The sequence below is a fragment of the Mustelus asterias genome, chromosome 28, assembly GCF_964213995.1.
Source record: "Mustelus asterias chromosome 28, sMusAst1.hap1.1, whole genome shotgun sequence".
NCBI classification, from domain to species: domain Eukaryota; kingdom Metazoa; phylum Chordata; class Chondrichthyes; order Carcharhiniformes; family Triakidae; genus Mustelus; species Mustelus asterias.
This window is the reverse complement of record NC_135828.1, coordinates 12,980,927-13,008,722: the sequence shown is the minus strand read 5'-3', so window position 1 is coordinate 13,008,722 and position 27,796 is coordinate 12,980,927. Positions and strand designations below refer to the sequence as shown.

Below are 27,796 nucleotides of genomic sequence, written 5' to 3'. Positions count from 1 at the left end.
TTTGGTATTGCACCAACCATCTTCTTTTATCATTTGCCCTAATTATGCAAATTTATCTACTTGTTCCAGTGTGACACCATCCACTTCAATCTTCACTCCTAATGTGTTCCTTCTACCTCCCATTGTTTTTGTCTTTCTAGTGTTCAAACTCAATCCATATTCTAAACTTTCAGAATTCACTTGATTCACGAAATTTTGTAGGGCCTCTTCTGATTCTGCAAATAACACTCTTTCGTTAATTTCCTGTCTCCAATTTTTCTCTGTTTGTTCTGTGTAGAGATTGAATAATTTTGGCGACAGTGCACAGGTTTGTCGTACTCCTCTCTGCACTTGTCTGATTGTCCATCTTCTAGGCTGATGCTCGCTATTTAGCCCTAACATAGGTTCTGGATAACTTTCACATATTTACTGTCAATGTCACAATTCAGCTGCACATCTCTAAGCTTAACACAATTGGATACTTTATCATGGTGTGTAATGCATATATGTGTATGTTCTTGTCTTCTTCTAGATATTTAGCGAGGATTGTTCATCTCTTGTTCCTACTCTGGACCTAAATCCAGTCTGTGTTTTACCAATTTCTGCTTCGACTATGTTATTACTTCATTTTATTATGATTTTCAAAATCAGTTTAATGAGATGACTCATTAAGCTTATCGCTCCATTGCTTTAGGTTTCTTAGGTAACGTAATGAATACTGAATTTCCCAAGTCACTTGAAATGACTCCTTTCGTATATATTTGATCACAAATTTCTGTTATTACTTCTAATTCTGTTTCGCTGCAGGTTTTTAGATGTTCTGTTGTTACTTCATCTATCCCTAGAGCTTTTCCTGTACTCATCAATTTCAAAGCATTCTTTATCTCTGATATCATGTTTAGTCCTTCATTTGCCTCTATATCTTGAGGACTCTCTCGATTTGGATCATCACACAACTCACATATATCCTATCCATCTTTGTGCTACTGCATCCCTTTCTAGCAATATTTTACCATCTTTGTCTTTTATACACCCAATATCTGTTTTTATTGGCTGTATTCCCTGCCAACGCCAAGCATGCCAATCCGATTGTGCTGCTTTGTGACATTATTTGAAGTGACAGAGTATGCAGCGGCCAGGACCAAAGATAGTGCTGCTGAAATGATCACAGTTGGGTGATGACGTTCTTTTACTAATAGAGATAGGTTAGCAGTTACGAATGTTATCTTGTCGTGTTTAGGCATTGTTCAAATGTTAAATGTTGAGCCAATTCATTTGTTATGGTTAAATTGTGTTGTTAAATAAAGTTTGTTTTGATAAAAACTTCCCAGTTTGTCAGTAGAATCGCGCCTGGATTGAAACATCGTATCTTCACATTCATGCCAAAAATAGCAAATAGTTGGGGCCTAGTCTAACATCATAATATACCTTGGGGATGTCCAATCTTGCACACTAACACATTTCAGACGTCACCATAAAATGACTACTTCCTGTTCACTGTGTAATGGTGTAAACTTGTATGTCAACCAGATCAAAAAGCATTCCTTTGATCTTAATAATGATCAAACAGGAAGAATTTCTATGGATATATAAATAGGAAGTTGGCAGCTGAGGTAAATGTGCGACATCTACTGAATGAAACTGGTGAATTGATAATAGCAACCAAGAAATGGCAGATATGCTAAATAAATCTTTTGCATTGATCTTCACCGTGGAAGACAATATCCCTAAGATAGCAGAGGCTGATTTCAAATAACATAGTATAACTTACAAAAATCCCAATCACATAGAAACAGAAAATAAGTGCAGGAATAGGCCTTTTGGCCCTTCGAGCCTGCACCATCATTCAATACGATCATGGTTGATGCACTTTCAGTATCCCATTCCCGCTTTCTCTCCATACCCCTTGATTCCTTTAGCCACAAGGGCCATGTCCAGCTCCATCTTGAACATATCTAATGAACTGGCCCCAACAGCTTTCCGTGGTAGAGAATTCCACAGGTTCACAACTCTCTGATTGAAGAAGTTCTTCCTCATCTCAGTCCTGAATGGCTTATCCCTTATTGAAAGTTAAAGTTTATTTATTAGTCACAAGTAAGGCTTACATTAACACTGCAATGAAGTTACTGTGAAATTCTCCGAGTTGTCACAATCCGGTGCCTGTTCGAGTCAATGCACCTAACCAGCATCTAATCAGAATGTGGGAGGAAACCGGAGCACCCGGAGGAAACCCATGCAGACATGGGGAGAACGTGCAAACTCCACACACACAGTGTCCCAAGTCGAGAATCGAACCCAGGTCCCTGGCGCTGTGAAGCAGCAGTGCTAACCACTGTGCTACCGTGCTGCCCCACGGGCAGTTTTTAGACTGTGACCCCTAGTTCTGCACTTCCCCAACATCAGGAACATTCTTCCTGCATCTAGCCTGTCCAATCCCATCAAGATTTTATATATTTCTATGAGATCCACTCTCATTCTTCTAAATTCCAGTGAGTATAAGCGCAGTCGAACCAGTCTTTCTTCATACATCAGTCCTGCCGTTCCAGGAATCAGTCTAGTGAACCTTCGCTGGACATAGCAAGAATGTCCTCCCTCAGACTAGGAGACCAAAACTGCACACAATACTCAAGGTGTGGCCTTACCAAGGCCCTGTATAACTGCAATAAGACATCCTTACTCCTATACTCAAATCATCTTGCTATGAAGGCCAGCATGCCATTAGCTTTCCTCATCGCCTGCTGTACCTGCATGCCAACCTTCAGCGACTGTTCCACCATGACACCCAGGTCACATTGCACTCCCCCTTTTCCTAAACTGCCACCATTCAGATAATAATCTTCTTGCTTTTGCCACCAAAGTGGATAACCTCACATTTATCCACATTATATTGCATTTGCCAAGTATTTGCCCATTGAGCCAGCCTGTCCAAGTCACCCTGCAGTCTCTTGGCATCCTCCTCACAGCACACACTACCACCCAGCTTAGTGTCGTCTGCAAATTTGGAGACATTGCATTCAATTCCTTCGTCCAAATCATTTATATATATTGTGAATAGCTGGGGTCCCAGCACTGAACCCTGCAGTACCCTACCAGTTACCACCTGCCACTCTGAAAAGGACCCATTTATTCCCACTCTCTGCTTCCTGTTTGCCAATGAGATCTCTATCCATGTCAATACATTACCCCCAATACCATGAGCTTTAATTTTGCTCATTAATCTCTTGTGTGAAACCTTGTCAAAAGCCTTTTGAAAGTCCAGATACACAACATCCACTGGTTCACCCTTGTCCACTCTACTGGTCACATCCTCAAAGATTTGTCAAGCGTGATTCCCGTTTAGTGAATCCATGCTGATTTGAACCGATCCTGTCACCGCTGTCCAAATGTTCAGTTATTACATCCTTAATAATTGACTCCAGCATTTTCTCCACCGCCTAGGTCAGGCTAACCAGTCTATAATTCCCCGTTTTCTCTCTCCCTCTTTTACTAATAAGTGGGGTCACATTAGCTCCCTTCCAACCCACTGGAACTCTTCCAGAATCTATAGAATGCTGGAAAATGTTCTTGTCGAGAGCCTTCTGAAAGTCTAATTAAACCACTGAGGATGTAACTAGACGAGTTGACCAGGGAGAACTAACTGGTGACTAAGAATTTCAGTAGATTTATCAAACATGATTTCCCTTTCCTAAATCCATGCTGACTTTATCTGATTATAGTAAGAAGTCTCACAACACCAGGTTAAAGTCCAAAAGGGTTATTTGGTAGCAAATACCATAAGCTTTCGGAGCACTGCTCCTTCGTCAGATGGAGTCACATCATGTTGATCTGATTATACCACTGCTTTCCAAATGTTCATAGAAATCATAGAATCCTACAGTGCAGAATGAGGCCATTCGGCCCATCGAGTTTGCATCGACCACCATCCCAGCCAGTCTCTATCGCCATAACCCTATACATTTACCCTAGCTAGTTCTGTTGACACTAAGGGGCAATTTAGCACGGCCAATCCACCTAACCTGCACACCTTTGGACTGTGGGAGGAAACCGGAGCACCCGGAGGAAACCCACACAGACACTGGGAGAATGTGCAAACTCCACACAGACAGTTGACCCAAGCCGGGAGTTGAACCTGGGTCCCTTGCGCTGTGAGACAGCAGTGCTAACCACTGTGCCACCGTGCTATGAAATCCTTGATAAATGGATAAAGGATGAGTATCCTCAAACCTCACCCTTGGCAATACAGGTTTAATAAATAAATATGGGAATATTCATGGTCGACTCCTGGGGTGGAGATGCCGGCGTTGGACTGGGGTGAACACAGTAAGAAGTCTCACAACACCAGGTTAAAGTCCAACAAGTTTATTTGGTCGCAAATACCATAAGCTTTCGGAGCGCTGCTCCTTCGTCAGATGGAGCTCCATCTGACGAAGGAGCAGTGCTCCGAAAGCTTATGGTATTTGCTACCAAATAAACCTGTTGGACTTTAACCTTGTGTTGTGAGGCTTCTTACTGCGACTCTTGGGGTACAGGGACTGTGCGATAAAATGATATGCTTTCTGTCCCTGCAACAGGTAGCCACTTCAGCAACATTGCTGCAAAAAAAGGAGCAAAACCAAGCAGTTTAACCCACATTAGGGGTGTTCTTTTTATCTATACAAAAAGAATGTCCATTGCACCAAGCACCATCTCATATTTGTGCACTATCAGCTACAGCTCCACTATAAACTTCTATTGGGAAGGGGAGGGGTGGACAGGAGAGGGAGAGGGGAACAAGTGCGCACGCGCGTCTTGGGAAGTTGGCTGAAGTGTCAATCCCGACTGTGCCACCTGGCGAAAGGGTGGTGTCGGGGTGAGGGAGCAGTTGCCGATGAGAGAGAAAGAAAAAGGGAATGGAAGAAGGAGGAGAGGGGAAATAAATTATTGGTGGAGGGGACGTATGATTGACAAGGACGAGCGGGAAGATGAGGAGGGAATGCCGGTGAGATAAGCAGTCACCCCCCCTCCTCTTTCTCTCAGTGGTAAGTGCTGGCCGGGCGGGGTTTCAATCGGGGTGGGCGGAGCAAATGGAGGCGGTAAGTGCTGGGGGCGTGGTGTGCGCAGGCGCTGAGCGGAGGAGGGGCGAGCTGGGGTGGTGTGCGCAGGCGCTGAGCGGAAGAAATGGAGGCGGCGCGAGTTGGGAGGGGTGGTGTGCGCAGGCGCTGAGCGGAGGAGGTGGAGGCGGCGCGAGTTGGGGGGGGTGGTGTGCGCAGGCGCTGAGCGGAGGAGGCGCGAGCTGGGGGTGCGCGCAAGCGCTGAGGGGAGCAGGTGGAGGCGGCGCGAGCGGGGGTTGGGTGGTTGTGTGCGCACGCGTTGAGCGGAGCAGGTGGAGGCCGGTACGAGCTGGCGGGGGTTTGTGTGCGCAGGCGTGGGAAGAGAACGGAGAGGGCGCGCGAGCCGGGGTTGTGCGCGCCTGTGTGTGTGTGTGTGCGCCGCGCGCGCGCGCTCCGGGAGGCCAGCGCGAGTTGGGGTTGTGTGTGTGTGCGCGCGCGCGCGGAGGGGGGAGGGGGGGGGCTCGCGGCGCAGCGCGGCGCAGCGCGGCGCGGTCCAGTCCGAGCCCCGCCCCCACCCACCCCCCTCCTCCTTCTTGTCCTTTAATCGGCGGCGCTCAAAGTCATCGCGCCGCCTCAGCACCACAACACTGTCAACCGCTTCTTCCATCCCTTCCCTTTATCCTGTCTTCCCTCCTCCCCCTCCCTCCCACATCACCAGCCCTCTTATATATTTATTTGTTATTGAATTGATTTTTTTTTGGTGTGTGTGAGGGGAGGGGGAGGAGGGAAAGAGAAAAAATATAATATATATATTCTCTGTGGAAATTGGGGAGGAAACCAAAAGAGCCAGGAGGAGGAGGATGAACATGAACATGTCAGTGATTTCTCTTCAGGAGTATGACTTTGAGAAACAGTTCGATGAGAGGGGAGCCATAGAATGGATGCAGGAGAACTGGTGAGTGGATGCCAGGCATTGCAGGTGTACAGAGCCCACACAGCTCTGACTCCATCTCATTTCACATCTTGCTGCACTTGCTTAACCTTTTAGAAAATTGCTTAAGGGTTTGATCAATATCTGTGGGAAGGTGTGTGTGTGTGTGGGAGGTGGTGGGGGTCTATTTGTATATTTCATTTTTGCATCTCCCCCCCCCCCCCCCCCCCCAAAAAAAACAAAAGCCTTCCCTCACAAACTAAAGCAACCCAATTTCGTTTGACAGCCTGGAACAAATCAGGGTGTAACTGTGCCTCAAGTGTCACAGGGACTCGGGTGAAGAGATTGATTTTTTTTTTTAAAAAAGAAGGGTGGGTGTACTCAAAATAATGCAGGCTCTCGCCCACCCTGAGAACACCGCAAAAGCATTCATCACAGCAACAGGCAGTCCATATGGCGATACTAATTGCTCAACTGGTGTTATTCAGGAGCCACGAAGCTGGATTGAAGTATCCTATCTGATGCAGGGGAGAGCATCGATTGCTAACTTTCACTTTGCCTTAGATGGACTGAAGTAACGTGCAGAATTTAAAAGAGCAAATGCTGGAGACGCTTGGTACAGGCAGCCTCTTTCGAGAGGGAAAAGCAAAGTTAATGGTTCAAGTTGGTGACCCTTTTCTCCCTGGAAAGAGGCTGTCTGACCTGATTATTTTCATCTTTTGCTTTTCTTAATTTCAGGTTTCCAGTGTCTGCAGTATTTTGCTTTTATAAAGTAATATGGATGGTTACGTGAGCCCTTTAATTGTCTAACCTGGCGGTAGACTAATTTATAGTGACTGTGATAATTAGCAGCCTGGGTAATTAATGTTTATCTTGAAATAGTAAATAAATGTTGTCATCTTTCGTGGCAAATGGTGTCTATTGATGCTGCATTAATAGCCCCAAATTTTCAGGCGGTTATATGACCTGTTTTAAATGAACGTGTTTGGAATGGTAACTACATGGACAGTCTTTTGTCCTGCATCTAGCTACTTTGCAGCAAAGGTGAACCTTGATATAAATTGCTTTACTTAGCAACCAAACCATGTGAGTATGACATTAGTTTGAATGCAGTACGCATTTCATCCTGCACTCATCCATCACATCAAAAACGGAGGATATTGTTTGTCTGCAGATAAATAACATTGCTGTTCAATTCCTGGCCAGTCATTATGTCTGGTCATTAAATCTATTTCTGGACAAGATAATATCTCGGGCGCGATGATGCGACTACCTCGAGGTTACTGTGGGATGTAGATAATCCATAAGTGACCCTGATTTTATAATCCACGAGTGAAGAAATCACAAGTGGGTTAATGTAATGCATCTGTACAAGTGGAATTTTTCCAAAGAATTGCACAGCAACCTCTGCTTACACTTTGTGGACTTTGGAAATATGTAAGTTTAGATTTTTAAGTTTTTATTTCTTTCCAACATCGGTGGTGACACTTTTATTTTAATATGACATTGACAAAAGACTTTCCCAACTCTAGTTCTGCTAAATTCGATTGACACTGTGCGACTGTGGAACTGGGCTTATCTAACATTAAAGGGAAAGGGTTATGCTTTACATTGCATTGCGACATTTTTTTGGTACCAATGGGATTTGTTATAGTGTTATAATTGTAAATGAAATTCACTTCGAGAAGCTCAAGGCATTTATTTCTGTGGAACTTATAGAATGAAACTTTAGTAACTGGAGGGGCTGTACACTTGCACATTATCAATGACAGAGTCATCAATATTACAGTTCTATCACAAAATACCTGTGAAAGAAATTTGGACTGACAATTCTGTGACCCTGAGCAGGAGATGTCTTCCATACAGCAAATTCAACAAACAACGGAAATTGGATTTTATATTGCCACAAGAGTTCGTCCTCTCCCTCCTTTTAGTGCTGCAATTTTTGAGACTTCTGAACTTGGGGGCGGGGGGGCAACCTAGCCCCAGGTTCCCACAAAGTAAAATGGAACTCTGAAGCCTTAAAAAGAGCCGGAATTACTCAGCAGATCAGGCAACATCTGTGGAGAAACAAAAGTCAGATGATGATTCAGTTCTTAAGACCCTTCCTCAGGACCTCACTTATTTTCTGATGTTCCACAAGCCTGCTGAGTGTTTCCAATTTTTTTTCCATTCAGTGACAGGCTAATCCTTTTCAGGAAGATGATAATTCAGTCTCATCTGTCTCCAGCTGAACTGATGTTGGGCAGATTGGATTAGCAGATAGGTGTTTATTTTATTCACATCCTAAATAGATTATTTTTCACCATTTATAAGGAATTAGAATTACACTGAGCAGTTCCCCAAGCATTATAATTAAGAGAAACAAACCTGCAGGGCTATGGAGATAGAATGGGGGATGGGTTTGATGGGATTGCCCTACTGAAAACCAACATGGACTTGATGGTCCGAATGTCTGCCTCCCATGACTTTATAAAATGCAATATTGATATTGGAAATTAATTTCTAACTTTAGATTAGCCCTTATTTCAAGGGGGTTGGAGTTTAAGGGGAGGGAAGTCTTGCTGCAACTGTACATGGTGAAACCCACATCTGGAGTACTGTGAGCAGTTTTGGCCTCTTTATTTAAGGAAAGATGTTATTTCATTGGAGGCAATTCGGAGAAGGTTCATCAGGATGATCCCTGATATGGAGGGATTGTCTTATGAGGAAAGGCTAGACAGGTTGGGATTCTACTCATTGGAATTTGGAAGGATGGGATGTGCTCTCATTGCAACATATAGGATTCTTAAGGGGCTTGACCGGTTTGCTGAGAGGATGTTTGCCCTCATGGGAGAGTCTCGGACCAACGGGCATAGTCTCAGAGCAAAGGGGTGGCAAAGATTGAGATGAGGAGGAATTTCTTCTTTGAGGGTTGTGAGTCTTTGGAACTCCTTGCCACAAAGAGCTGTGGGAGTAGAGTCATTATGTATATTTAAGGCTGAGATAGATTTTTGATGAGTCAGGGAGTCAAGGGTGATGGGGAACGGGCAGGAAAGTGGATGTGAGAAATGCCAGATCTGCTTTGATCCTGTTGAATGGCAGCGCAGGCTCGAGGGGCTGAGTGGCCTACACCTGTTCCTATTTCCTATGGTCCTACAAACTTGAAGGACTTGACACTGAACAATTAGTTGGAATGCTTACCTGTAGTTTTCTTTTTGTGTGTTGTTTAAAAATGCATTACATGACTGCAACCTGCCTTTGTCTTCGAGAATAGTTTTCTATGTAATTTTAACTGACCCAAGGTCTGTTCACTGTTGTAGTACATCCAAACCTGGGAATCAATCACATTATTCCTTGTAAATTTAATGGTCAAAATCTAGTCTAACCTTTTGAACTTTCTTTTCTCCTGACAGCAACACAACACAATAAATAGATTGGCTTTGAGTGGCAGTGTGATGCAGATTAAACACAAATAAGTGGGAATGAAAACTTTGAAATGAAAATCAGCATTACATCTAGTGCAAGTGCTGTGAAATTGTCTCTTTCAAAGGAAATCTTGAGAATTAGATTTGAGCAGTGTGTTGTAACTTGGCTGCTGAATTGAAGTACTCCTTTGTCTGGCACACAATATGATTTGATTTAATAGTGTCACTCTGGAGGTAAAATAATCTCAATTTCAATCACAGTATCTTTCAAATGTTTTTATAAATCATGGGCAGAATCTGTTGAATTGCCACTCTTGCTCCTATTTTCTTACCTAACACTGGGGCTCTGTATTTCAGACTAAGACATTTAAATCGCTTTTCAATGCGATAGAGTGTGAGTGGGATAAATGGCTAGGATGATAAGGATGGGTATGGCGCCAGCTGGGTAGGGTTTCAGATGTGGGGGTTGGGGGGGGGAGCTGGAGGGTGGTGGAGTTGGAGTTGAGTTGGGGAGGAGAATATCAGGAGGCACTTAGTGGGGAGTCAGGGAGATCAGTTGCATAGTTTTGCAGGAGTTAGATCTGTTTTTGTTTGGTCTGACGTACAAAGAACAAAGAAAATTACAGCACAGGAACAGGCCCTACAGCCCTCCAAGCCTGCACCGACCATGCTGCCCGACTTAACTAAAACCCCCTACACTTCCGGGGACCATATCCCTCTATTCCCATCTCATTCATGTACTTGTCAAGACGCCCCTTAAAAGTCACTACCGTATCCGCTTCCACTACCTCCCCCGGGTTCCAGGCACCCACCACTCTCTGTGTAAAAATCTGCCTCGCACATCTCTTTTAAAACTTGCCCCTCGCACCTTAAACCTATGTCCCCTAGTAATTGACTCTTCCACCCTGGGAAAAAGCTTCTGACTATCCACTCTGTCCATGTCTCTCATAATCTTGTAGACTTCTATCAGGTCTCCCCTCAACCTCCATCGCTCAAGTGAGAACAAACTAAGTTTCTCCATCCTCTCCTCATAGCTAATGCCCTCCATATCAGGCAACATCCTGGTAAATCTTTTCTGTACCCTCTCCAAAGCCTCCACATCTTTCTGGTAGTGTGGCGACCAGAATTGAACACTATATTCCAAGTGCGGCCTCACTAAAGTTCTATAAAGCGTTAACATGACTTGCCAATTTTTAAACTTAATACCCCGGCCAATGAAGGCAAGCATGCCGTAAGCCTTCTTGACTACCTTCTCCACCTGCATTGCCACTTTCAGTGACCTGTGTACCTTTTCAACCAGATCCCTCTGCTTATCAATACTCTTAAGGGATCTGCCATTTACTGTATATTTCCTATCTGTATTAGACCTTCCAAAATGCATTACCTCACATTTGTCCGGATTAAACTCCATCTGCCATCTCTCCGCCCAAGTCTCCAACTGATCTATATCCTGCTGTATCCTATCCCTGCTGTAATATATCTTGGCTAACTATCCAGCTAATTGATCGGAACCCTCTGAAGTTTCTGACTAACTCAGAGGGTGGAGCAGGAATATTGCCCATCGGAAGTTGAAACTTTCTGGGCAATTCCTGCAGAGTCCTTGCATTAGGACTTATGAGGGATCCCTTGGCACATCTTCTGGGTGGATGTGATTCCAGAAGATCTGAGCCTATGTTTCAATATTTTATTTTCCCCTACCAATTTTCCAGGAAGAACAGAGATCCACTAACTCAGCATAGACTGGGGATGAAATTTACGACCGTCCTATTCTGTATAGCTCACTGGATGAATTCAATCGGCCTTTGGAGATAAATTAAAAACCAAGTAACTTCCACTTTCAGTCGAAAGGATGAACTTCAGAAGTTTAAAAATGAAAACGGAAATATTTTTTGCAGAAGATAGTTTTCTGCAGAGAGTGACATGTTATCGAAGTGTTTCATCTTTCACTCATCAGGACAAAGGATTCCAAACAATCACAGCAATTTATATTACAGGAGAAAAGGGTTATGATTGATTGGAACATCAACTCTGGTTGGTTGAACCATTGTCATGGAGAAAACAGCAGGGAATGATTGGCTCCCTAGTAATTCAATAAAGATGCAAAGCTTGAACATATTCCCTTTGCTTGCATCAAATGGCTCTTTGCATTTGACCTGATGAGTGCAAAATAAAAAGTTTAGCAACATGTTTCTCTTTCCAGGAATATTCATGCTCAGTCCTCCCAAACAGTTTAATAATAATTTTCATTACAAAAAGTAACCAATCCTGCCTCCTCGGACATTTAAAAAAAAATGAGAAGCAGTTTTGTAATTCTGTAATTCTATTTCAGTGTAACCATCTTTGTGAGCAAAGTATTGATGTATCTTGTTGACTTCAATTATTAGGACCATGTTAATATGCAATATCTCATTCATTATTCTTTGACTGTTACACTGGAATAAACTTTAAGATGAAATAATACTTATACATATTAAGTGATATTTACAGTACAGAAATGGGTCACTTGGCCCAGTTCTCTCTTTATGCCACATACAAGTATGATAGTTTATTTTCTACACTCTATAATGGATTTATTTTGTGTCCACAGATTTGGTTTTGGGCAAGTGCAGAGGTGGCGTAAAATTGAGAATATTTTGTTTCAAGGTTTTCAATAAATTATTAAGGCAACATTAAGTTGTGATTTAATTTCTGCTTATGGGACAACTCCAACCTGGATCAATTTGTTTGGGAAAGTGATTTGTTCACATCAGCTTAGTTGTTAATTAGCTGATAGTTCAAGAGAGGAAATGACAGTACAAATCTTTGAAGTGTGGAGAAAAATAATGAATACAGAATGGCTTGTTGCAACACAACAGTGCTATATCCCCACATATCAAATAAAATAAATGGGAGCAGGGGGAATTAAAATGTTTTATCAACATTCCTTTGCATCATTTTTCATAAAGTTCAATCTAATGTGGTAGTAATCGGCATTACAAATAAATCTTGTAATTAGATTCTGTTTAGCTGGAGTGTAGAAGCAGCTTTACATGATCAAAATATTTTAGTGGCAAAGCAAAGAATAACTAGGTGGTGAAATGTGGTAAGTGCAGTGCCAATGCCCCATGATCAAAGTGCATTCATCATAAGGCATTGATGTAGTCATATCTTTCAGGACCATTATCTTGTCAACAGGAATATTGCTGCAGATTCAAAATAAAGCCTAAATTTCTTGGGCCAATAAAATCAAACAGAGATTTTAGTTATCACCTGTCAGCAGGTCCTTGTGTTCCAGCTGTGAAGTACCGCAATAGTTAAAATAAAAAGCAGAAAATGCTGGAAATTCTCAGCAGGTCAGGTGGCATTTGTGGAGAGAGAAACGGATTTAACCTTTCAGATCAATGAGCTTCCGTCAGAACTGAAAAAAAGTAGAGGCAGATTAGGTTTGGGGCAAACACAGAGATAGAAAGGCAGTGGGACAGGGTGAAGAATAAAAAGGGAGGTCTGTGATTGAGTGGAAGACAGGAGAAATTAAATGACAAAGAGGATGATGGCGCAAGGCGAAAGGAGATGGTGACGGAACTAGTAACTAGATGGCTCTGAAGGAGCAGTAAATTTTAAAAATTTGTTCATGGACTGACCAGCGTTTATTGCCCATCCCTAATTGCCCTTGAAATGAGTGACGACTTAGGCCATTTCAGAGGGCGTTTTAAGAATTTGGGCGGCACGGTAACACAGTGGTTAGCACTGCTGCTTCACAGCTCCAGGGACCTGGGTTCAATTCCCGGCTTGGGTCACTGTCTGTGTGGAGTTTGCACATTTTCCTCAAATCTGCGTGGGTTTCCTCTGGGTGCTCCGGTTTCCTCCCACAGTCCAAAGATGTGCGGGTTAGGTTGATTGGCCATGCTAAAAAATTGCCCCTTAGTGTCCTGAGATGCGTAGGTTAGAGGGATTAGCGGGTAAATGTGTAGGGATATGGGGGTAGGGCCTGGCTGGGATTGTGGTCGGTGCAGACTCGATGGGCCAGATGGCCTCTTTCTGCACTGTAGGGTTTCTATGATTCTATGAAGAATCATAGAAACCACAATGATGTGGATCTGGAGTCACATGTAGGCAAGACTGGGTCAGAACAGCAGATCCCCTTCCCGTTAGTGTTCATGGACTGACCAGTGACATTAGTGAACCAGGTGGGTTTTTAATTGAATTCAAATTTCACCATCTTCCCTGGTGGGATTTGAACCCAGGTCCCCAGGAAATTACCCTGGGTTTCTTGTCGAGTGACAATACCACTGCGCCACCGCCTCTTCTGAAATAAATGGGATTAGCAGAAAAGTACGTGTGCATAGCGGAATCATCACTAATAATTGCCTGAAAGAAATGGGGCAAATATTATGATCTGAAATTATTGAACTCGGTATTGAGTCTGAAAAGCTGTAAACTGCCTAATTGAAAAATTAGGTATTATTCCTTGACCTTATAGAGAGCTCCATTCAGCAGTCTAGGAGACTGAGGATAGTAAGGTCAGAGTGGAAACTCTGATGCTGGAAGGAGGCATTCTGCAGATGTCATCCAATTTGGATTTGGTCTCTTGGTGTAGAGAAGATGGCATCATCAGCATTGAATGAAGAATATTAAATTGGCGATAAGTACAACTAAATGGCGGTTTCATCTGGAAGGAGCGTTTGGGACCTTGAATGATTGGAACGGAGGAGGTAAAAGAGCAAGTGCATCGACTACCCTTGGATGGGAAGGGGAGAGGTTTTCATTGATGTGTGAACCAGGGCATTGCGGGCTGAAATAGTCCCTTCAGAATACTAAAATATTTTTAGTACTTTTGAAAGATGTCAGTAAAGCTTATTTATTAGTCACAAGTAGATCTACATTAATGCTGAAATTACTGTGAAAATCTCCTAATCGCCACACTCCGGGCCTGTTGGGGTACACTGAGGGAGAATTTAGCATGGCCAATGCACCTAACCAGCACATCTTTGGACTGTGGGAGGAAACCGGAGCACCCGGAGGAAACCCGTGCAGACACGGGGAGAACGTGCAGACTCTGCACAGACAGTGACCTAAGCTGGGAATCGAACCCAGGTTCCTGGCGCTGTGAGGCAGCAGTGCCACTGTGCCGCCCTAAGCCAAGTTCTTAATTCTGAAAATTCTTAAGTGTGTTCTCTTATTTTCCTGACCTGCTGTTGATCGAACCCGCATTGCAAGGCTCACATTAGAGGCATGTGGGACTGCCTCAGCAATTTACCATGGCCTTCCTGATGGACGCCATTATCTCCAGGGCGGGAAATGTGCCGGGTTACGTCCAATGCCCAGGTGAAGTGGCGTCAGGGTTGCCATTATAAAAGACTCCTGCAAATCCAAATTTCATCCCCATTTGTATTTTCCTTGTGGGGGGACTGTTTCAGAAGCTTGTGGAAACCACACCAGGTGCAACAAGTTGTGAATGAAATAAGAGGGCCTTTGGTTCTGTGGGAAAGTACTCTGTCGCAGTAGTGATTTTTTTTGACCACTTTTCCAACTCTACAAGTGCCAGAAATCACTTGGAATCTGCACTACGGTGAAAGGGAGGAATTCGAGGACTGACCACACAGCCTTCCCGTACAACTGCTGCCAAAGAGCCAATAATGCTTGCATCGAGGCTGCAATTTTCTTCATCCGTACTTCAAGTCTGCCAATGGAGATGGGTGCAGCTCCTCCTTAACTGCAACTGATTGAAGTGCAGCAATAGCAAACTTATTGGCCAAGGTCCCCAAGCAGCAAGAGATGAAACCTCTTTGGGCAGCAGGAAGAAGACTAATAAGGACAAGGGAATCAATACCTTGAGCACCAGTTCTACTGGAATAGGCTCAGGCTCACCTACTTGGAGATGGCAGAGCAGGAGAAGGCTTTGTGTCCCAAGGGAGATTGTCACCATCTTCTATGCCCTGCTACGATGACTTGTTTGGTGCAAGATCCATACAGGGATATCTGTTGTCTGTTGTGCTGAATGTTACAGTGGCCCTTTTTTTGCCCCAGGCTCTTTATAGGGCTCAGCTGCAGTTCTTTGTGGCACCTTCAAGTGTGCTGTATCCATGCTGTTATTGATGCCCTCTTTTCAAGGGTGGGTGAGTTCATAAATTACCGGACCAATGTAGCCTGGCAAACCTCCGTAGCCAGCTTCCCCAAGATCCAGGGTGTCACTGACTGTATTCATGTTGCTATTAGGGCACCAATGGAGAATCCAGATCACCTAGAAACCACTGCTTAAATGTGCAGTTGCTGTGCGACTACTGCAAGATATTCATGTGTGCCTGTTATCCAGGGAGCTGCCAAAACCCATTGATCATGCGCAAGTCAAGGCTTCCTCATCTTTATCATCCCACGCTACATCTCCGCAGATGGATACTAGGTGACAAGGCTATCTTCTGAGGAGGTGGTTGCTAACACCATGAAGCCATCCACAGACAGAGGCAGAGCAGCGATACAAAGAAAGCCATCTTCGTACCAGAACACCTATTTAACAAGCCATAGGCCTTCTCAAAATGGGATTTAGATGCTTCCAATGTTAAGTGTTCTCCAGTACTCGACTGTCAGGTTTTCCAGAATGATAGTGGCTTGCTGCATGCTACACAACCTGGTGCTGAGGAGGTAGATGGAATTAAATGACGAGGTGCCTGAGGAAGGGACCATCTTCTGGGAGGAAGAGAGAACAAAAAGGGTGAGGAGGAGGAGTCTCGGATGCAGAATTGTGAGTTGAAAGATGAAGAGGTGTTCATGCAGGTCAACATTTTGGCCAGGGACGACCTCTTTCAACAAAGGTTCAACAAATGGTTCCCTCAGGATTCATCCCTGTCACTGGACAAAGCCCAACCCTTCATAGGGATGACAGATAAACTAAACTTGTTCCCAGCACTGTCAGCACGCGTGGAAAGTCTCCTGGCTGTTGTCTCCAGGTGCCACGTGAAATAATGATGACCTTTTGTGTAAATAGTTGTAGTATTGATGTTGATGGCAAGGCAAGCATTTGATGCCCATCCCTAACTGCTCTTGAACTGAGTGACTTACTTAGGCCATTTCAGAGGGTCTGGATTCATATATAGGCCAGACCGGGTAAGGACAGCAGATAGGGAGCAAATATGTTTTTACAACAATCAGTAGTTTAGTCGTCACCATTACTGTGATTAGCTTTATGTTCCAAATTTACTTAATGAATTTAAATTTAACCAGTTGCTGTGGCGAGATTTGAACCTGTGTCCCCAGAGCATTAGCCTGGCCACCTAATGACGTTATCACAATGCTGCTGTCCTTTCAGTTAAATCAAAGAGTTTGCTGCACTTTAAAAATGGTTCTGCAGTTTTCTTAAACACATTAAAGTTCTAAACAGCACAGTAACCCATTTAATGATCTAACCAATGCAGTGTACTCTGCACTCAGGCATTCCTATGCACTGCTCCCCCTTGTTGCCTCGGAGAAGGTGGGGGCAGCCTGCTTATGTCTCTGGCTGTATGGTTGTGAGGACCATGGCGGTTGGCTTTGTTGTGCTGGCAATTTTTGGGGCCCTTCATTCAACTGCATTGCCTCCATATCTGCAGGGGCAGCCATTATCAATTGGTCCTAATACAGATGCTCCCCCTGACTGGAGCTGAGGAAGCCAAAGATGATGAGATTGCTTCGGAGTGCAGGATAAAGCTGATATCCCCCTCCAGCCGCCATTGGGCCATCTGAAAAATTGTCCTGTTCAGGGCCCTTAATCCTGCTTTTGCTTCAGTTACAGAGCCATACATCCTACTCGGGAAATCGTGCTGCTCTTGCATACACTCCAGGTGTTGTGACATGTGGCTTTTGATAAGGTAGCCACACTCATTGGTGGAGCCCGTGAACTTAAAACCCTAAGACACGCTCATCACTGCAATGGACTTGTCCATTTGCAGAGCATGACTTCTCAGTTGGTTTGAGGTAGTGCTGGGTCTAGATATAGGGGTGGTCAGTGTGTTGCCTGCCGCCTGTGCTGAGGTTGCAGTTGGGGGAGTTGTTAGTGGGTTTGAGGTCAGAGTGTGGAGTGCAGCAGCTGAACTGGGATCCTGTGGTCACTTGCTCAGCTGTGGTGTGAGATATTTGTTTTGTTACAATGCAGGGGAGAGCAGCAGAAAGCTGGTGCTATAGAGTGGTCAGAGATGGGTGTTGGGCAGCATGATAGGAGTACGACTATGGGTTTTAAGTTCACCGCGGGAGTATTCTTTAATTGCTAACTTCCTGAAACCAACAGTGTTTTAGCCATTAATTCCACAAGTACTGACAGTTCTTAGCAGTCAAAGCTTAGCTTCCTTGTCCACTGAAGAGTGTTCACATTTCGGGGTCATTGCTAGGCAAGCGATGCATTATGGCACCATTGTTTTGGGGCCTTTTATTAGACCGGGGATGGAAAGCAGCCACCTCCGTGCCTTGCAGGCCCACAGGCACATCCACACTAATTTGGAAGGCATGGTTCCGATTGCAGAATGCCTGCGCCCGACTCTCAAAAATCAAAATTAGTTGTTTATGGGCTTAGTTTCAGGATGTAGGAAAATGGCCCAACCTGTGCTTCCCAACTGCAAGGGAATAATCTAGCCCCGTGTGTTCTTTGACGAACTGAATTTTAATTCGTCAGAATACTTCCTTTTGCAATGGTCCCTGGGTTCTTTATCCAGCTGCTATTTTTTTCAAGGTGCATATAATTTTAGGAGAGACCGTATCGGATTAAGTAATATCATTTGCAATAGGGACATGGAAAGATTTCAAATACTGTTTCTGATTTATGAAATCGTCTCTTTTGTTGAGCAACAAAGGATGAAATTGATTTGAGGGAGAGAATTGAGGTGGAATCCCTGTCTGCCAGCCATCCTCATTAGCGGGACAGTAAACAGAGTCCTTATTTATGGTTCAATTAGAAGAGCTGATGCCAAAATAGATGACAAAAATGCCAAACTTGTTTCCATGTTTATTAACCACACAAATCCTATTGGGTTAATTTATTGGAGCTAAATTGTAAAATGGCCCTGCGCTTTAGTTATTTATGACAGATTGTGTGTGTTTTCCAGACATGCGCAACATTCAAAGTCAAAATGCTGGACAACAATCAAAGTTTTAAAGGACCACAAGCCCAATTTGATGTAATAATGGTGTTCTTTGATTGCCCATTGATAGAAGCGGAGGTGATTTCAAGCAGAGACAATTGTAGTTTGCCAATGCAGCGATTCGAAGTAATTTGCAATGTGATATGCTATTCCATCTGTGATTAAGAAAGCAATGTATTTAAGCTTCCATAGGTGGCTATGTAACTTAGGCTGTACTGATGTACATTTTTGATTGTGGCAATCTTAGTTGCGCTCATCCATCACGTTTACGTGGGAAATATAACTGGAAACCAGTTTACTGTTTGAAGATTTACCCTGGAATCATTTTGTTTGAGAATCATTTTGAATGCGAGATTGTATTCCGTCTTTCCCGATGTTCTCACTAATGGTGTAATGCTCCTTGTATTAAAAACTGTAATATTTCAAAATCAAGTACTACTGTCTTCCAAATTCATTTAAGTCCACTTGCAACGTTAGTCGGACGCTTTGGGGTTGGAGGCTGGTTGGCAGGTCAGAGGGAATGAAATTGGTTCACACCAGCAGGAAACAGACGTGTAACAAATTGACAGCTGATTTTTCACTGTGCCTGTGTTTACTTCCTATTAACTTGGAAAATATTGCCAAGATTTTCAATCTCAAACCAAATAAAGGTGACAATGAGTCAAGTTGAAAGTTTTTTTAAAAAGTTTGTTTATTCGTGTCACAAGTCGGCTTTATGAAGGGAATAGAAGCAGGGAAGTTGTTTCCACTGGTAGGTGAAACTAGAACTAGGGGGCATGGCCTCAAAATAAGGTGGAGCAGATTTAGGACTGAGTTGAGGAGGAACTTCTTCACACAAAGGGTTGTGAATCTGTGGAACTTCCTGCCCAGTGAAGCAGTTGAGGCTGCCTCACTGAATGTTTTTAAGGCAAGGATAGATACATTTTTGAACAGTAAAGGAATTAAGGGTTATAGTGAGCGGGTAGGTAAGTGGAGCTGAGTCCACAAAAAGATCAGCCATGATCTTGTTGAATAGCAGAGCAGGCTTGAGAGGCCAGATGGCCTACTCCTGCTCCTAGTTCTTATGTTCTTATTAACACTGCAATGATGTTACTGTGAAAATCCCCTAGTCGGCACACTCCAGCACCTGTTCGGGTACACTGAGGGAGATTTTAGCATGGACAATGCACCTAACCAGCACATCTTTCGGAGGAAACCAGTGCACCCGGAGGAAACCCACGTAGACATGGGGAGAACGTGCAAACTCCACACAGACAGTGACCCAAGCCGGGAATCAGACCCAGGTCCCTGGCGCTGTGAGGCAGCACTGCTAACCACTGTGCCACCATACGTCTAGGAGACAAGTCTCCAAAAAGAATTTCAACTAATGCTCTGTGAGCTTCAGTTGAAAGATGATTAGATGCGGTGAAATATCAGCTGCCAATTTACTACCAGTCCTGTGAAATAGGCTTGTACAGACCAATTTCACCCCTGAATCTTAACATCTGGATTCATATACGCTCCATGATTTTTAGCAGGTCTCTTGCAGCATTACACAAAGTGTGTCTGAGTTTATGGCTAAATTTTCAAAGCCACCACCCTCCCCATAGGTAGGAACAGGGGCTGAAAATACCAATGTTGGTGGGTGTTTTGATTTCAAGAAGCTGCCCCCAGTGTGGCAGTGTTCATTTGGGCAAGGGAGAGTGGGGCAGGAATTATGCCCTCCTCCCCATTGAGGCCAGTTTAAAAAGCTTGTTTAGAGTTTGTTGAAGGTTTCAGAAACATTCAGTTTCTAAACAGCTGGGGAGAAGCAGGTACATCGGGGAGCCATGCATGGCTGCCTCAGCTCACCACCCCAGCCCCATAAGAGGGTCACTGGACACTTGGAAAGAGGGTGCCTTTGGCATTATGTAGATGGTAGGGAGGTTTGGCAGCATGCCTGGACTTTGAACGGGGTCAGCACTCCAATGGCATCGAAGGAGCAGAAGAGCAGGAGCAAGGCTGCCAAAGACAATTGGGCAGCCACCTACCCACAAGGAAGGTTTAACAGTAGGGTCACATCTGTCAGATTTTGGTCCAGTGGTGATGAGGAACAAGACTCTTCACAGGAAGGGACGAAACCTGAGCATCAGGAAGACATGGGAGAGGGAAGAAGGGCAAATCCTCAACAGAAGGATGGCCGTGGAAAAGAAGCTACTGGGAGATGACTGAGAACCAGTGCCATAGTAGAAAATGACTCTTCCAGTAGATGATCACAGAATCTGTGCCCTCGTTGCGGAAAACCTCAGTGCTGCACACCACTACATCTCACTAATCATTGATGCCCTCTTTGTTACGATGGACAGCACATTCATTTAACGACAGACATGGCTTTGCAGGGCATTTCCTGGGTTCATGTCATCATCGATTGCACCCATGTGACCATTAAGGCCCAGTGACCAGCCAGTGTGAGGTATCTACAGGAAAAATTTTCATTCCCCCGATGTTCAACTAGTCTGCAACCAAAACAAATGCTTCCTACATGTGTGCATTGCATCCTTTGTAGCTACCATGACTTTGTCATACTCTGCCAGTACAGGTTGCGTCCGATCTTCTCTCCACCCTGAACAATGTATGGATGAATTCTAGGGGACAAGTGCAATCCCTTGAAGAGATTGATCCATCTACCATAGGTCCCAGGCAGAGGTGTTATAACCAATGTCATCTGCTCAACAGGGTATTCATTGAACAGGCTGTGGGTTTCTGAAGATGCAATTTGGGTAGTACCCTCCTGTAAGTGTCTTTGTCATTATGGTGGTCTGCTGCATTTTCCATAACACTATCCTTCAGTGAGTTGTGGACCTTGAGAACAATGAGGCCTGGCAGGAGTCAGCTCATCGGGGGAGGAGCAGGAAGTACGATGAACTGGAGGCAGAGGGCGATGAGGCTGACCTGAGGGTTTCCTTGCTGCATGACGAGGTGGCCTCATGCCACCCTCTGGGAGGAAGATCTCCTCCTTCTCAAGGCCTCTAGCCTTAGATCCAGGTCAGAATTTATAAAGCGAGGGTTTGTCCTGTCCCAGATGCCAGGCTTCCATCTCTCCTGTAACCTATTTCTTCCCTCTGCTGCAATGGAGGTCTTTGACACAAAAAGCAGATCTCTCTCTTGGAGCAACCAGTAGCCTCTGTGAAGGCTGTCATGGGATGAATGAATGAGTTCCACACTTCATCTGAACTCCCTCTGTTCTCACTCCCCACTGACTCTTGAGAGGACAGACAGGAAATCTGGCTCCCTATCAGTTAAGCACTCATACTCAAATAATCCAAACTTTAATCAGTTTCACACCAGAGAGGGGTTTCTGACTCAAAACAGACCCGGCTCCTGTTTCCCACGTCCTTGGCAAAAAAATAGCTCTTGTTGGGGGTGGTGGGCTATGGAATTGGGAATTAACAAATTTGGAAAGGTTTCTAAGACATCTTCCCAGAGAAAATTGGAAGTTTTTTAAATTGTACTTCAGATAGGAATGCTTTGAAAATGAAAGAAGAGCAAGAAGGCAACAGAGGACAAACCCTTAACAGAAGGATGGCTGCTAAAACAGAATCCACTGGGAGATGATTGAGAACCAGTGTTGTAGTAGACAATGACTCTTCCAGTAGATTATCACAGAGGAGGTTATGTTGTTACTGTGGAAGACCTCACAATGCTTCACACCACTATCTCACTAATAAGGGGCGGCACAGTGGTTAGCACGACTGCCTCACAGCTCCGGGGACCTGGGTTTGATTCTCGGCTTGGGTCACTGTCAGTGTGGAGTTTTCATGTTTTCCCCATGTCTGCGTGGGTTTCCTCCGGGTGCTCCGGTTTCCTCCCACAGTCCAATTATGTGCGGGTTAGGTGCATTGGCCATGCTAAATTACCCCTTAGTGTCCCAGGATGCATCGGTTAGAGGGATTAGCAAGGTAAATATATGGGGTTACAGGGATAAGACCTAGGTGGGATTGTTGTCGGTGCAGACTCGATGAGCCAAATGGTCTCCTTCTGCATGTAGGGTTTCTATGATTCTATGATGATTCTCTTCATGCATTATAAGGAATTGTGTCTTTCTATTGTCAGATCTGTTTTATTGCATGGGCTTTTGTAAAGAACTAAATAAGGAGAAGCTTAAACTAATAAAGAAATTATTATAGTGTGTTCCTGCTGCAAGCTTTCTCAAAGGTTGCAAATTTAAATTAATACCTATTTTTAAAAGAAAATTGTCAACTGCTTGAGCAAAATGTGGCATTGGTTTAAATCTGTTCAACTCTCAGTTTACCACAGATGAAGAAAGGAAATCAGAATTGTATGTCAACACATGAAATATAACAATTATCAGAGTAATCACCTGAAATAGTATAATAATGGTCTCAGAATTATAAAGCACAGCACGAGCTTGTTTCATCTCAGTCAGCATAAGAGGCTCATAGCCTAACTCAGTTTAAAAATTATAGCCTTGAGGATTACACTGCATTTAGTCTCTTGTAGTTTTATTTCAGCATAATCAATAGCCATCAAATGCTTCTATTAAGTCTGTGGTATTAGAACAAAAGAACACGTAACGCACTTAGCAGCACACTCATTGTTCCTTTTGATATAAGCTGTAGCCAGTTTACACATAACAAGCTTCCACAAACAGCAACGAGATAAAAGACCAATTAACCCGTTACAATGGTGTATGTTGAGGGATAAATGTTGGCCAAGGCAACTCCTCTGCTGTTTTTCAAATAGCATCGTGGAATCTGTTACGGTCGATGTGAATAGGCAAAAAGGGTCTCAGTTTACTGTCTCATCTAAACATCCACGATGCAATACACCCTCAGTCAAAGATTCCCTGCAGCAATTTGCTCCAAATCACTGAGGTATGCTGGTTATGGCACCTTGGTAAAGTATTTGAGTTCTCTGCAATCATCTGGCACTCCTGGATCTCCATGCATACTTCTCAGTGTTTCCTTTGAATTCATAATTATGTTTCCTCTCATTGAGCTGAACTCTTCAGACTTCTTAATTTACCCTCCTGCTTAAATTACTTTGTCTCCAAAATGGTCTGTTCCTATTGCTGGATCTTCTTTCTCACAGACTTGTGGAGATTATGGAGAACCCGGAAGCTATGGCGTAAAGCTGTTTATGCATCTTTAAATTAATGGAAACCTGATTACGTCGCTGACGAGGAAGATCTCATTCTGAGATCTCCCTGGCATAAATCCCGTTATGACTCTCTTGCGAGAGTTAGCAGCCATAACGGGGTTTTGCATGTGTCGAACAGCCCAGAAAATCGTGGCCAGTGTCTTTAGTTGATGTAAATGCTGCATGTAATGGGAGGATGCAATTTTGTTAGAAATCTGCATAATTTAAGTATTACCCAAATCTTGCCGATTATAGCCTGGGCCAGATAGAAAACAACTTTGAAAATATATTTTTTTATAAAGCTCAATTTTCATATTACTGGAACATGGACAAATGAACTGAGTTTCTGATGTGATATTGACATGTTGTTTTGTAGCAGCCAGTTAATTAGAAATTTGCACAATCTGTTCAAAAATCATGACTTTTCCATTGTCTAAAAATGCTTAAGGTGAAAGATGTGCACAGCCGGACAGTACACAGGAGGTGGATTTAAGCTCCGTTATTGAGTCTTAATTGCTAAATTTCTATGTAATGTTTTCATCGAGGTTGGCTGTTGTTAGAAAATTGGCGGGCATTTTCTCTACTTCCCATCATTTGTTGTACGTCAGGGTTTGGAACCTGTCATTTATGAGAGTAATGCTGCAGGACTAGTGAGTGAATGGAACACAGGAGAACACTAAGGAAATATGGTTTATACAGATTCCTCTAAAATGCATCTGTGCTGTTCACCTCAATTGCTCCTTGTGGTAGCAGGTTCCACATACTATCAACACTGGATAAAGAGGTTTCTCCTGAATTCTGTCTTGTATTTAAAATGGGAGGAGACAAAAGAAGACCCAATGGTCCTCCAAATCAAAAGGTGAAAGTGGAATTGGATAGGCCATACTTTGAGGAAACCGTGGAACAACATTACACGGTAGCTCTCACATGGAGCCCACAAAGAAAGAGAAAGCAAGGTAGACCAAAGAAACACACAGAGGCAGGGTACAGAAAAGGAGATGAAAGCGGTGGGCTATGCATGGATAGACAGAGGTTTACAGCATGAAAACAGGCCCTTCGGCCCAACTTGTCCATGCCGCCCAGTTTTTACCACTAAGCTAGTCCCAATTGCCTGCATTTGGCCCAAATCCTTCTGTACCCATCTTATCCATGTAACTGTCTAAATGCTTTTTAAAAGACAAATTGTACCCACCTCTACTACTGCCTCTGGCAGCGTTACTGCCTGATCAGACCATGTGACTTCTACATCACATTCGAACAATGGCACCTGGCATTACAGCACTCAGTAATTCTATACGCGCTGGGTAGGAGCATTGGCCATGCTAAATTCTCCCTCAGTGTACCCAAACAGGCGCCGGAGTGTGGCGACCATGACAACAACTGCAGAGTTTGGCCCAAAACAGGATTAGATGGAGAGAATTTGTCCGTGGCCTATGCTCCATCAAGGAGTGAAAGGGCCAACAAGAAGAAGATCTTATGTTTATGACCCCTAATTTTGTGCTCCCCTACAAGTGGAAGCTGTATGCATATCCTGTCATCACTTTCATAATCTTAATAACTTTCGTTAGGTCAGCCTTTATCTTTCCTGATTATTATAAGCTCTCTGTTATGTGGTAAAAAAATTGGAGAGAATTTTTCTTTATTTTTGTGCAGAAATTGTGGATTGATATTGATGCATCTTGATGCTGTCAGATCTGGTAAATTGATTTAAAATTGTTTACAGGATTATTGCAATGATACAGACACTCCTTTGGCTCCTTCTCAATTCACACTGACACACTTCTTTTCTTTGCACTCGCCCTTCAGGTCACACTGGTATTTTTCACACCTTCGCACCCACTTCTTGCTCGCACATCTCCCCGTCCCCCCTCAATTCATGCTGGCTCTTTGAATCTGGGCTGCGTTTTCTGCCAATACTATGCATGCTTCGTGCATGCACAGTTCGAGTGTGCTAATTGGTGACGTCATTCGAAATGACAGGCAGCAGCCAGGACCCGAGATACACTGCTAAAATCCTCACGGTTGGGTGGCATCGTTCTTTGATGTGCACTTGGAGCAGAATTGTAAAATGTATAGATTTATAGTCATTTAAAGAGGTTAATTCTTGGCACGAGAGATTTAACAACTGAAAACATGGACACTGATTTAGGAGCAACAAAGAATACTAAGTGGCCAGAATGCAAATCATAGAGGGTTGCAGGAATTGGAGGAGGTCACAGAAAAGAGAAGGGTGTGGGGGCTGGGGCAGGTTTGTAGGTGCTGGAGAAAGCATCAGATAGGGAGTGTTATGATGGCCACGAAGGCTACAGGGAATCATCAATAGATCTCCCCTTGGGCTTTGTGAAGTATGAGCTTCCTTACGGAGTGAGCCGTAAGCGGAGGCTCACCCAATGGGAAGCGGTCATTGGGGGGGGGGTTAAACCTGCCACTCAACCCAGACCAAGGTTGTAGATCCCGAGGTGCAGGCTGTCTAGCTGCAAGCCGCAGGTGCAATCCATCTCTGATATCCTTCCTATATCTCCCACAGAAAAGCGTGTTTGATAATGGAAAACTGGCATTTGGCTGAATTACTACATTGGCGATGAGGGAAATTTTTTCCTCCCCCATCTCTGCCTCCGGACAATCGCCATAAGTCAAGTACCTTCTCCAGTAAGAAAAAGTCATTATGCCTCTTTTCGGGAAACTTGAACTCTGTGACTTGAACTTGTATTTTTTCAGCCAGAGAGTGGTGAATCTATGGAATTCATTGCTACAGAAGGCTGTGGAGGCCAGGTCATTGAGTATATTTAAGACAGAGATAAATAGGTTCTTAATTGGTAAGGGGATCAAAGGTTATGGGGAAAAGGCGGGAGAATGGGGTTGAGAAACTTATCAGTCATGATTGCATGGTGGAGCATACCCAAGGGGCCAAATGTCCTAATTCTGCTTCTATATCTTAAGCACTCTCCATTCAGACCATATGTACATTAGGCATAAAAGGGTCCCTTTGATTTAGGAACCCTATTGTCACCACGAGACAGTCAAAGAAAAGCAGTGATAACCCCAAGAGTATTAGAGAATAGACTAAAGAAAGGTGCATTGCCAGCAGACAGATTATTGGAAGCACTTTCACAGCCAAGACAAAGTTTCAGGAACAGACAAAACGTGTGCTGCCTAGTGAAAAAGCCGAGGCCAGTACCTGCCTGTACCATGCAAGCATCTCCTCTTCCAGAGAAGGACATTACAACTGAATCAGACTATTACAACAGAAGTGACCCCAATAATGGTGAATGGCCATCCCTTGAAGCTGGAGGTCGACGTCCGAGCCATAATTTCCGTTATTGCAGAGCAAAAAAATATAAGCATCCCCAATCTGGCATCCAACTTTTGAGGTTGGAAGATACAAAGCCCAGACTAGCCACTACATGGGGGAACCTTTACAAATAAAAGGCACCACAATGGGGCCAGAAACTTGCAATAATTAACTCGTCTCTTACTAACTGTTGTACGGGGAGCACGGATCAAGCCTTTTGGGGAGAGATTGGCTCTGGCAGATCTGGCTGGACTTAACATAGAACATAGAACAGTACAGCACAGAACAGGCCCTTCGGCCCACGATGTTGTGCCGAGCTTTATCTGAAACCAAGATCAAGCTATCCCACTCCCTATCATCCTGGTATGCTCCATGTGCCTATCCAATAACCGCTTAAATGTTCCTAAAATGTCTGACTCCACTACCACTGCAGGCAGTCCATTCCACACCCCAACCACTCTCTGCGTAAAGAACCTACCTCTGACATCCTTCCTATATCTCCCACCATGAACCCTATAGCTATGCCCCCTTGTAATAGCTCCATCCACCCGAGGAAATAGTCTTTGAACGTTCACTCTATCTATCCCCTTCATCATTTTATAAACCTCTATTAAGTCTCCCCTCAGCCTCCTCCACTCCAGAGAGAACAGCCCTAGCTCCCTCAACCTTTCCTCATAGGACCTACCCTCCAAACCAGGCACCATCCTGGTAAATCTCCTCTGCACTCTTTCCAGCGCTTCCACATCCTTCTTATAGTGAGGTGACCAGAACTGCACACAATATTCCAAATGTGGTCTCACCAAGGTCCTGTACAGTTGCAGCATAACCCCACGGCTCTTAAACTCCAACCCCCTGTTAATAAAAGCTAACACACTATAGGCCTTCTTCACAGCTCTATCCACTTGAGTGGCAACCTTTAGAGATCTGTGGATATGGACCCCAAGATCTCTCTGTTC

At 44.0% G+C, this 27,796-nt stretch overlaps 1 protein-coding gene across 1 annotated transcript in view; it reads left to right on the top strand.

Moving 5' to 3' along the window:
* Positions 1-5,519: 5,519 nt before the first annotated feature.
* LOC144480161 (very long chain fatty acid elongase 6-like) overlaps positions 5,520-27,796 on the top strand; it is an 85,500-nt gene continuing 63,223 nt past the window's right edge. The window contains exon 1 of the mRNA XM_078199309.1: positions 5,520-5,964. Coding sequence (XP_078055435.1) covers positions 5,870-5,964 — 95 coding nt within the window. The 5' untranslated portion in view covers positions 5,520-5,869. The remainder of the gene's footprint in view (positions 5,965-27,796) is intronic.